Here is an 11810-nt window from a genome sequence, read left to right on the forward strand (position 1 = left end):
CTTATATATGGCTAATTTACCCGGTTTTCTGTACTGGAGTTCCATTTAAATTATGTTATAATTCCAGACTTTATCTATGCCCTATTTTGTATATTTTTAAATACTCGACAGCTAGCAAAGTCAGAAGACAGACATAGAAATCTACAATGATTCATTCACATCAGCCGTGTGCTTCCCGGAAATGAAAAACTTTTTATCTTGATCCACCCTACTTTACTGTCAGCAATTAAATTTGTTATTTGTGTGATACTTCTTGAATTACTAACGTGGTTTTTAATAACGAAATATATAAATTGATATTGTAATTGTTGCTTTTAACTATATTATTATTTATTCGTTGCAATAGAATCTATTCAACATCCATGTAATCAATTATGCGACGATAGATTAAGAAAACTATTTAATCTCTACTTTACTGTAAGATCTAATCCATACAATCCATAAATTAACAAATTAGATAGTAAAAAAAAATTGTTTTAAAAAATTGAATGGAATAGTTGGAACAGTTCGAGTGCAAGCTATGGCATTTAATGCTGTCTTAGGGGCGGTCACACTAAAGCCGCTTCAACGTCTGGCAACGCTGCTCAACGCCAAAACAAAACAAATAATTTTTGCACTTTCGAAAATCATTCATTCATTTTGCAATGTACAACGTGGAATGCATTCCCATCAAGGACATAAAGCCGGGTCTGAAGAACATCAATGTTATCTTCATTGTCCTAGAAGTGGGCGTGGCCACCGTTACAAAGGAAAACCGCGAAGTGCGGAACTTCAAGGTGGGTGCATTGCCCTATTCGCATAAAAACAATTAATAACTATTAATAATATTATTAAACGTTTTCAAGGTGGGCGATCCCACGGCCTGCATCAATGTCTCAATTTGGGACGAGCCGGGCAAACTGATAGCACCGGGCGATATAGTGAGACTGACTAAGGGCTACGCCTCCATCTGGAGGCACTGCTTGACCCTTTACTCCGGAAAGAACGGCGAGGTGTTCAAGATCGGCGAGTACTGCATGGTCTTCAACGAGAGCGTAAACATGAGCGAGCCGAAGCGGGCGGAACAGCAGGCGGTGACCAATCCCGCTGCTCCTCCGGCGGGACTGCCGGCCGGTGGTGGTGCTCCTGGCTTGCCCGCCAAGGGTGGTGCCACTGGCATTCCACAGCCTGCGGTGGCTGCAGCAGCAGGTGCTCCCGCCACCCAAAGCGCCGTGACCACTGCTCCTGCTGCGGCCGCAGCAAGCGCACCCCAAACGACAACGAAACCGGGCACCCGTGGCGGCCGTGGAGGTGGAGGACGAGGTGGACTTAAAGGGGAGCGGCGATGAAGGGTCTTGAGGCGTGGAATAGGACCAGGAACTAAGCGAACAAGAACCAAGCACTAACTGTATTGCATAGCTTAATAAGACATGTTTACACATCCCAAAAGATCAACGTTGTTCGGACTTGGATTTGGTATGTTTTATAGACTTTGGGCGTTATTATTTACGTAAAAAGTCTGCATTTATGAGCATCAGATTTACCATTTATTTATACTATATGTATTTCAAATTCAATTGTATTTTTTATTAGTAAACTTCTAAAATTTCAAATTTAATTGTATTTTTTAATAGTAAACTTCTAAAACTTAATTTTAGGATGTTCGAGCTATTCAAGTGTTTGAATTATAATTTCAAAGACAAATAATTAAATTATTTTGGCATACCGATTCCGTGCAGCATTACATCCTACCGATAATATAATTTAATTTTGCAAAAAACATTTAATAAAGCTTTTGAAGGGCAGAAAGTATAGAAACTTAAAGAAAAGCACCCAAATGTTAAGTTTAAAAAATGTTGTATTTATATTTTATTTGGCAAAATCAAAGACACAGAAAAGGTTTCGATAGCAATTGTCCAGCAAGTCTAAAAGTATTGCATTGACGCTAAACCAACAGGACGAATCCTTCCGCTTTAGGTGTAATTGTGATGTGTGTTGAGTGTGTGAGTGTGCGTGGAATTTAGCTTAGGCTTAATATCCTCTGGCGTTGGGCTTAGGCCTTCTTCTTCTTCTCGTAGTAGGCCTGGACGGCTTTCAGGAGATAACCAACTTCCTCGACGGTCTTGATCTGGTAGTTGGCATAGGTCTTCAGCGTGGGCAGCTCGGACACACGGAAGGTCTTGCCGATACCGTGCAGCACCTTGATGGCATCCTCATCGGTGGTATCGTCGCCCACGTAGACGATCTTCAGGTTCTTGGCCCAGTCGGCGTCGAACTGCTTCTCCAGGATCATCTTGGCACCCTCTCCTGCAAAGGTTAAACAAAGTTCGTTAGAAGCCATTCATTTACCATCTCAATCTCTTATTGAAGTCTAAACCAATCTTAAGCTAATCTTATTTTTGCATAAATGCAAGCAATGTTTCATTTCTTGTGGAAGCCATGTGGAGTGTATTCAAACGGCTATGCACTGCTGGAACTCATCCAAAATCGCTCAATAAACAAGCGAGAACAATATTTTCAAATGTCTTATGTCTAAAATTCTTCTCGGCACACATCTTAGATCATATAAATCGCATGCAGCAGCTAAGAAACAGAACCGAATTCTTCCCCAACTTGTGTGAATTATTTTTAGGTGTCTACGTGGGCGGATCTTCTCTATTTTTCGTTTCGTAATTTTGGTTTGGCCAAGTAAGTGAGTGTTATTTGAATAGATGAAATTCTATCGAATCATTTGGCTGCCCCCTTGGTGTGCAGTAAAAATCGGAACGTGTGTACATCAATTTAGAGCATTTGAACTGAATATTAATCTACCTCATTTAATTATTTTAATTACTCGGCTTTCATTTTCCGTTGCTAGCGTTTACGCCACATTTTTGTTTAATTGGTGACGCAGTCTATTCACCGATTTTCCACCTCCGATCTGCTGCAGTTTTCTCTTATTTTTCAGACGGCACCAACAATTCTTCTTTTTTTTTGTATGCGCCCCTCGAAAATTGAATATATATTTCGAATTTCTGTCGGCTTTTACTTTTTGCAATCATTTCATTCTGGCCCCTATAAATTTATTGCCTTTGGAGGCGTACACCATCATAATTAATTTTTGATTTTCACGCATTTCATACACGAATATATCTGCTTAAATATGTTTCATGTATTTTGTCGCCACGGCTCATTGGCCTGAGCGACATTTTGCTTGGGAATGGGTTTCTGCTCTTCTAGAGGACAGAGGTGACAAGTGGCGTCCATAAATCTTCTCAAGGGGGGTACGAATTTATTATAAGTATTTTTTTTGGAATTTCGAAAATATTTATCGTTTTTTGCTCGGATTAAAGTAGACCAATAATTGGTATTATGTTTAAATGTCGAATATTTTTTGGATATTCTGATAGGCGGACAAAGAACTGTGGAAACATTAATATTTAGGTTTTTAATTTAACAAGCTCAAACCCAGTTATTTCAACCATATTTTACGGGTTCATAAAAAGAATTTCTCTTTTTTTAGTATTTTTGAAAACTTGTATTAGTAAATGGAACCCAATCAGCTCTCATTGCTGTTTAGAAATACTATTTTTTCTTAAATTATTATGAATTAAAGTCATATGTGGTTTGCAAACTAAAAGTGAGCTACGACTTTGATAATCTGTAAATATTTGTCTTACTTAATTAAAACTATGAGTATTTAAAAGCACGCATCGTTAGTGAAAAACGTCATCAAATTAAATTGGTTTCGCCTGACTTTGGCTTCATTCATCTTTAGAAAAGCTAAAATTACAAACACCCCCATACGGAATCGAAAAGTGTGTGTTTTCAATTGGAACAGAAAAACTTTCCGCAAATATTGTGACTAGCGGCAAAAACAAGTGATGAAAAATTCGAGAAACGAAAGCGAAATCTTGTGTCTATGAGAAATTACACAGATATGTTAATTTATCATAAGGAATCGGGCGAGTGACCATATGAATATATAGAAGACGACAAGTATATATAGTTTTAGGCGCGCTTTTGACATCAGTTGGCTGCGGGATGTTTTGTCTACCGCCGCCTTCTGTATACATATAATATATATTTTTCTCAGACATTTTAAATTTTTCTGATTTTTGTGAGTGAACTTTCGTGTGTGTGTTAAATTTTTCGTAGAAAATATATTTTTTTGTGAAAGACGCCCACGTTGGATTCCCATCGGGGTATAGAGAAAATAGAGAAATTTTAGCAATAATTAAATCATCGAAGCGTCGAGTCAAAAATCGAATTGTTCGAGCAGGTGCCGAAGTGCGGAAAGCTAAAAGGAATGCCATGGGGACAGCTTGCAAATGGATGGCAACAGTTGGCAAATTGTTTAACGATGACGGGTGTATTAATAGCTCTCTTTGGAGCATCTGGTGGACGCCACTAACCTTTGTCCCAGTTGACGCGGGGCTTGCCCTCCAGGGCGTAGGGCGTCTCGATCAGCTGGAATCCATGGGCCTGGATCAAGCCCTTGGCCTCGGCGATCAGCTTGGCCTTCAACTTGTCGGTGACGCCCTTGTAGTGATAGGTCACGGAGATCTTCTTGTCCTCCACCCAGGCACCGGAGCACACGACCTGAAAAAGTTGATGGTGGTTCAGTAAATGAATTTTCCATCTCTTAACTCAATAATTTCAATCGCATTCAACTTAACTACAATGTAACTCTTGTATGAATGTGTCAACTAACATCTACATCAGATCTAGATCAGATTGTATCTTTTAAATATCACAAATAACTTTTCAAAATTCAAAATAGAACCCTTGTTGGTTTACTGGATATATTTCTATACCTACTCAATATCTATCTATCCACTCAAAAGTATTTAACTTACCTTCTCCTTGAGCTCAGAAACCAGCTTGTTGTGCTTCTCCAGCAACTCCTCGGGCATTTCGATCTTGAACTTCTTGCCGGAAGGATACTCGACCTCCAGGCCATGGTTGCCGGCATAGGTGACATTGGGGAACTTCAGGTGGTTCTTGATCTCGCTCAGTTCGCGACCGGAGAAGACGACCATGAAGATTTTCTCGTTGGCGGCCAGTTTCTTGATGTTGATCTCCGTATCCTTGGGCATGACGGACAGCTCCTCGGTGAGTGGGGCCAGGGTGCCATCGTAGTCCAGCAACAGGACCACCTGATCGGTTTCGGGGTTAATGAATCTGTCGAGGGAACGAAGCACTTTAGATCCTTGAAGCTACAGCGCGGCTGATCCTGCGAAACTCACCCCTCGAGGGCCTTCACGTAGTCCTCCTCCTTCTTCAGCAGTGGTGCCTTCTTCTGTTCAGCCATTTTGTGATTTGTATCTTTGTTTCAGATTCTTTTGTATCTCACGGATATTGCGCGTCGTGCTGGACGTTCCTCGACCGATTTAATACTAATGACCAGCAATCCCCAGCAGCCATATATCGCCTGCGATCTATAAGTATCCGCGATCCAATCTGTTCTCTTTCTGCTTTTCGCCTCTCTCTCCAAACGGATGGTGGCAACTCTGGCCCCGTACGTTGGCCAAGTAATTCCCACAATATTTATGAGGCATATGCGCATAAAAAAGCACATTCTATAATGGATCTTCGACTGTATGTGAGGCCTCTATATACTATACTTGTATAATGAAAGACTACACACACGGGCGTCTATCTATATAGCCGCAAATTTCGATTTGTGTTGATGAAGGGGGGTGGCTATATAGTGTATATATATATATTTTGATGATGTCTTTTATGCACCTTTGTTTGAGGTTGTTTGTCTCTTGGAAGTGTTTCTTTTTTTATGACAACATGACACACTTTGGGGTATCTAAGTTTATCGGAGTTTCTTGGGTTTATTTTAACAAGTTCGAACATTCTTATTAGAATTTCGGAATTTTTCCGCAGCGGAAGAGTCATTTCCCTGGATCAATGTTCAGTTCGCAAAACATTTCAATTTAGTGATTTATTTATTTTCTTTTGATCTTCAAACGCAGAGTGACTGTTGGGCTTGCTTTGAGATTAATGAACAATTTTGTATCGGATTATCGTGAATACAACAAATACATATTTTCAATCGGCGTTTTCGCCATAACTTGACCTAAAATGGACGCACAGCTAACATAAAGACTGTTTTGTGCTGCTAATAAACATAGCTAACTATGCCTATCCCTACTTTTTCGGTTTTCGAAAAATAAAATTTTTACAAATTTTTGCATTTTTTATATCATCAAAATTTGCGAAAAATGGCCAAAATTAGCATTTTAGTGTATGTACATGGATCGATAGGAAATTTTGTTACGAATTCAACGAGATATGGCATTCCACTGTTGGACAACTATTTTTACTGCTATCGAAAAAATACGTATTATTTTTGATAAAAAATCGAAAAAAAAAAATTGGATGTTTTTTATCGGCGTTTTCGCCATATTTTTAGTTTTTTCTGCTTTTTCTTATGAAAAACCCATGTTATTAACTTAAATTGATTAAATTTTTTGTTTGATTAAAAAATTAATTTTTTTATGTTAAAACATATTACGAACATGGCAATCATAAAATAAAAAAAAAGTTGTTTTCCACCTTTCTGTTAGTGCGTCTTTCGGGTTTAAGGAAGTAAAATCATGGGTCCCTTGAAAGTCGCTATAACCGGATTCTACTGTATTTACTTGCCGCTTACTGAAGGTTGGTAAGAATTTAATTTCAATTTCAAACAAAATCATGAGTAGATTAAAAACAGGCATTTTATTCTAATTCCACTAACTAGTCACATACATAAATTGCATATCAAATTTCAGTATTGCTTATGCAGAAACAGAATTTCAAATTGTAATATATGTAAAAAATCAACAAATTACATTAAGAACTTTTGAGCTTTTCTAAATACGATTACATCTAGGAAACATACACATTGGCTATCCACTTAAGAAGATCGGTCATCACAGCCTGCTTGGGCAATCGGAAATCCGCATAAGTTTGAATCTGCGCATCTGCCGAAATTCTAAAAGAGCGACCCAAGCCTCTGAGCACCTAAAAATATTTGAAAAACATATATAAAGTTAAGGATTTTAAAAAAAAAAGGTATAATTCAACTCACTCTCATGGCATCTTCGTCGGTGGTGTCATCGCCAGCGAAGATCACACTGACTGCCTGCGGCCAATTATCGCCGAATTTCTGCTTTAGAATATACAGGGCAGCCTCTCCCTTGTTCCAATTTACTGGTGGCTTCGCCTCGATGGCTTCATGTGCCTGATTCGCACGGAAGCCAAACTTCTTGCAGATCTCCGAGGCCAGCTGCTTTTGCTGATCCTTCAGCGCCACGGGCGTATCTCGGTAGTGATAGGTGAGCGATACCTTCTTATCCTCGACCCAGGCCCCATTCTTCTCCACCTTTTCCTTGAGCTCCTTAACCATAGCGATGTAGTTCTTTTGGATCTCTGTGGGCAGCTCGTAGTCGTGTCTGGAGCCATCGGGATACTCGATTTCCAGTCCGTGATTGCCGGCATAGGTGATGCCATCGATGTTCACTTGTTTTTGCACATCTTTGAGGCCGCGACCCGAGATCACTGCGAGAAAAACTTTCGGATGCTTGGCTATCTTGTGCAGTATGGCCTCCAGTTCCACGGGCATTTTGGTCTTCGCCGGATTGTCCGCAATGGGAGCTAGGGTGCCATCGTAGTCCAGGAGTACGGCAACTGGCGTTTCAGCACTTAGATACCTGAAAGAGATTGTGTAGAATTAAGTGAATTAGCACTGTTGATAATATGATCATTTAAAGAGAGTTTTGATTTTAATTTAGTAACTTGCAGAGGGAATTAAGCACCTTGGTAATATGAAAATTTAAAGAGAGTTTTGATTTTAACTTAGCAACTTTAAAAGGGAATTAAGCAGTGCTGTGATGAAATTAAGCGAATTGCTTATCAGTAATCTGCTCGTTACATGACATGCACAAGGTCACACTTCCGTTGTTAATTATCACATAATTCGCACTCACCCAGGTAAATTATGCGCAAAATCCTCCAGTTTGCTGATTGCAGGTGCCACTTGTTTCTCAGGCATGATCTCAGTTTTCGTACAACTCCTTGTCGCGTTTAGAAGGAATGCGAATAGCAATACGATGGATTTCACTGAAATAGTTGTGTGAGGAGATTAGTTCCGCGTTTGAAATTTTCTTATCAGCGTGTTGATGTCTCAGTGCTTCGTTTTGAACTGGAAGATTTTCTAGCTGAGACTTGTTTTTATAACCGCTTTGATAGTTCTCATCACAGTTCTCGCTGGAGATAAGAAACCCAAATCGATGGGAATTCTCCGCCACAGATTTTTCCTCTCAGCGTGCAATTATCACCCAAGTACAATCATCGCTGAAGATCAAGTCACCTTAAGGCAGCCGGATACTTGGAACTTCTCGAGTGGCTATTGACACCTATGTCTGATGGATCTGCGAGGCGCTTTGACTTGCTGCTTCTCGGGCAGCTGCAGTTTTATAACGATCCGTCCGTTGGTGATTTCCTCAAACATTGTCACCGGGTTTTTGTGCTATGGAACAAAGGCTGTGCGCCACCCACCGCCCTCCAATTCGCCGATTCACCGATTCAGTGCATCATGCGTTGCCTTCGTGTACGGTGCGTGCATTGCCTCCTTCTCCCCGGGTCGTAAAGTTCACATTCGAGGGCAATAAAACAGCAGCCGAAATTCATAAATTCCACCCACTAACCAACAAGTGACATCGGCCCCTTCGCCACCCAATTCCCCCCATCGTTAATTAGCAGTGAGCATGCAAATCTGGTTATGTACTCGCGTTTGTCCTTGCCAAATCCCTTTGACGTGCCGATAAGCGTGTCCCTGCAGGAGGTGACCTAAGGACGATTTCCTGGTAGCGGGGAAATATCCCCATTCACCATACCCACTGTTATCCCTCGCCACGATGTCAACGCGATTTGGGGGCACAAATATTTGTTACATGCAGTGGCATTGATTAGGCGACAACAGTGACTCTAAAAATAGGCACAGCATGGACGCGACACGCGAAATCTGTGGAAATGGGGGTGGGAAAATGGGGGGAAAATCTCGCAGTCTCTATGGGGTTAACAAGTATAGGCCCCAGGCAGTAAGCTTCAGGGTATTTAAGGACTTGCAATCGCTTTGTTTGGTAGATTTGTACAAATAATATGTATAGTCCAAAACTTTTTAATGGTATTTGTCACATCTGCAGAGTCAGGTAGCTTAGATAATTTCTGGGTTAGTGTAACTTTCAGGGGGTTAAAGTCAAAGTGAATCACGCTGTCTGGGAACCGCAGCATGCTCCAAAAGCATGCTCAGACAAACACCGATATCGGCCAAACCCAAAGCCCAAAGCCCAAAACAAACAGACCTGACCAGGCCAAACTGTTTACTCTCGATATTAGCACAGCTAAAACTCAATATAACGAACCGAAAATAAATTTTAAAATGTATAAAAATATTTAAGTGTAAATAGGGCCCCTTCTTTGATAACTTATATATGAGCCAAGCAGATGATTGTTTGTTCTTAATATTTTAGCTATAAAAATGTATCTACTATGTTTATAAGTTGGTAGCTTGTAAAAGTGCATTTCTTGTTATGGATAGTTATCTGTTTTATATTCGAATAGCTAGACAGACCAAATTGAAGTGGGTTCGGCAGCAGACAGCCCTCTCATATTAAACATAAACAAATTCGATGGAGTTGGAGCCCCTCAATGGAGAGCCATCGGCAGCTGTCGATTTAATCTGGTTGCTAATTTCGATTTAATTGGGAGACCACTAATTTTCACTTGGTAAACAAGTGTGTGGGAAACCCCTTGTCTCCTTCCCTCTTGAAAAGTGGATAAGCAACATATTTTTACATTTTTGTTTAGTTTTCCCACTCACTTTTCCAAAGAATCGCACTTTTTGATCAGTCACAAGCTTAATTTGGCTTTTTTTTCAACTGAAAAACTGTCAATTGGCTTTGATTGCCAGTTTTTGGTAAATATTTTGCAAGCGATAGAATTAATTTTGTTTTCTTCGTTTTAAAATGTTGTTTTGTTTGGCTAGAAAAGCTTTCGTAGAAGCTCTACGATCAAGTTTGCTGAATCAACTCATAAGGTGGCTAATATTGACGGGGTGGGGAAGATATATGGGCCTACAGAAATAGATTTTTGAAAAAAATTGCGAAAGGGGAAGGGAAAATGAATTAGCTGAAAGTAGGCACAGTGTGCTTCTGCTAAACGAAAAGTAGCTTAAAAATAAACTGAAATGTAGAACACTTTGCCTTTTCTTTTCTTTTCTTATTATTGTATATATAAAATATTACCTTAAGTTAAATTTTTCCAAGATATTTATAAGTTTTATTATTATTAAATAATGTATTTATTATTAATTAAATTCCTTTTCTTGAGTATAAAAACTTTGTAGTCGAAAATCTTCAAGATTCGTTACCAATAAATAAATCATACATTATAATATTGTTTTCTCTACATTTCATAAGTTGTTTATTGTAAATAGCTCCCAACTTTATTTAAAATTGTAATTAGATGATTTAAACTGGAGACAGCTGATCGGAAAATATTCCGTCTGATTTCCACACGGTTTCACAGTAAATATGCTCTTGGTAAACACGAATTAACATAATCAAGATAAAGTATACCTCCACCTTTAAAGCTATTTACCTGCCTAAGATAGTTGTAGATAGAAGTAGGTAGGGGTATGATAAACAACAACACCTTTTCGTCCTTAACACGTAAACAACGAGAATGCAAAGTGACAGGTAGGCTCGACGTGCGGATGGGGTTAAGGTTGAAAGGTCGCGGGGCAAAGGGTTTTCAGGGTGGACACATAAATCAGCCTAAAATCGGTGTTGGGGGTCAAAGGGCGTGGGCATTGGAGCCCGGGGCAGTCGAGCGTACATTGGTACATTGGTAAAAATTAATGTTTAACTCGGCTGGCTAAACTCAACCTGTTGCCTCTGTCAGAAGCAATTAGTTTACGTGCAACGCGGCGTTTCGATGTCAACAGGTTGCCACATGCCCCATGCACACCGATAAGAAGGTGGGGATTTGGGGCTCTATGTACTGCCTGCAGGGGGGGGGGGTGATTTGGATGTAAGGATGGGGGTTCCTCCGCTTGGCAAGGCGTGTAAACATTTTCAGCACCGGTTGTGTGTGGGCGTTGTGTTTGGCGTAGCATTAGGGCATGGTCTATTGCCAATTACATGGAAAGTGTTTGCATACTTGTCTGCTTTTGTTTTTCTGTTTGTTTGGTTCCTCGTTCATAATGTTAAGTGAAAGTCAGCTGGCCAGAAAACAAAATTCAATCGGGAGTGGGAGTGTGGCAACAGGAATAGGCCTCCTTGTGGGCCACATATGTATATTCGTTATTTTCATTTTTTAATATGATTTACTGCTACTGAAACTGTTGACTAACTTTTCAATAACCTTGGGTTTGAAATTCTTTTAATGGAGTTGCCAGAAGTAGTAAAGCAAAATGCACTGCTGAGATTTGAAGGATATTTGCAGTCTTTGAAACAATGCACACAGCATATGTCATAATTATACAGCTTGGTTTAATGAAAATAGTATTTTTAATTCCATTTGTTTTTTTGCCAAGGAGGAATGTCGTTCCAGCTTTGAGATTTGAAGGTTGGCTGATGGATTATTATTAAATTGAGAGTAAACTGCAAAGCGCAATGTAAAATGCGGACTGAAACTGACATAGAAAATCGAATAACCCGCTGGTAAGTAAGCATTTGTGATGTGTTTGATAAAAATACATTATTGCCAACGAAAAGTCAGGTGAAATTATTTTAAAAATACAATTTACAGTTTATGAAACCATCCGGTTGGCAAATAATTGCGTCTTTGACACT

The 11810-nt window shown here is 39.7% G+C and overlaps 3 protein-coding genes across 3 annotated transcripts; 1 reads left to right on the top strand and 2 right to left on the bottom strand.

Annotated features, from left to right (window-relative positions):
* Positions 1-546: 546 nt before the first annotated feature.
* Positions 547-1592, top strand: LOC120457183 (SOSS complex subunit B homolog). Its single transcript, XM_039644500.2, has 2 exons — positions 547-776; positions 846-1592. Exons 1-2 carry the CDS (start codon positions 645-647, stop codon positions 1326-1328), a joined length of 615 nt encoding a protein of 204 aa, XP_039500434.2. The 5' UTR covers positions 547-644; the 3' UTR covers positions 1329-1592.
* A 227-nt stretch (positions 1593-1819) lies between these two features.
* On the bottom strand, positions 1820-5365 carry LOC120457182 (probable trehalose-phosphate phosphatase C). Its single transcript, XM_039644484.1, has 4 exons — positions 5208-5365; positions 4818-5142; positions 4374-4560; positions 1820-2286 (listed from the first exon to the last, which is right to left on the bottom strand). Exons 1-4 carry the CDS (start codon positions 5270-5272, stop codon positions 2033-2035), a joined length of 831 nt encoding a protein of 276 aa, XP_039500418.1. The 5' UTR covers positions 5273-5365; the 3' UTR covers positions 1820-2032.
* Positions 5366-6671: 1306 nt separating this feature from the next.
* Positions 6672-8167, bottom strand: LOC120458491 (probable trehalose-phosphate phosphatase C). Its single transcript, XM_039646157.2, has 3 exons — positions 7941-8167; positions 7043-7664; positions 6672-6975 (listed from the first exon to the last, which is right to left on the bottom strand). Exons 1-3 carry the CDS (start codon positions 8003-8005, stop codon positions 6841-6843), a joined length of 822 nt encoding a protein of 273 aa, XP_039502091.1. The 5' UTR covers positions 8006-8167; the 3' UTR covers positions 6672-6840.
* Positions 8168-11810: the final 3643 nt, after the last annotated feature.

This window comes from Drosophila santomea, chromosome 2L, assembly GCF_016746245.2.
Source record: "Drosophila santomea strain STO CAGO 1482 chromosome 2L, Prin_Dsan_1.1, whole genome shotgun sequence".
In the NCBI taxonomy this organism is placed as follows: domain Eukaryota; kingdom Metazoa; phylum Arthropoda; class Insecta; order Diptera; family Drosophilidae; genus Drosophila; species Drosophila santomea.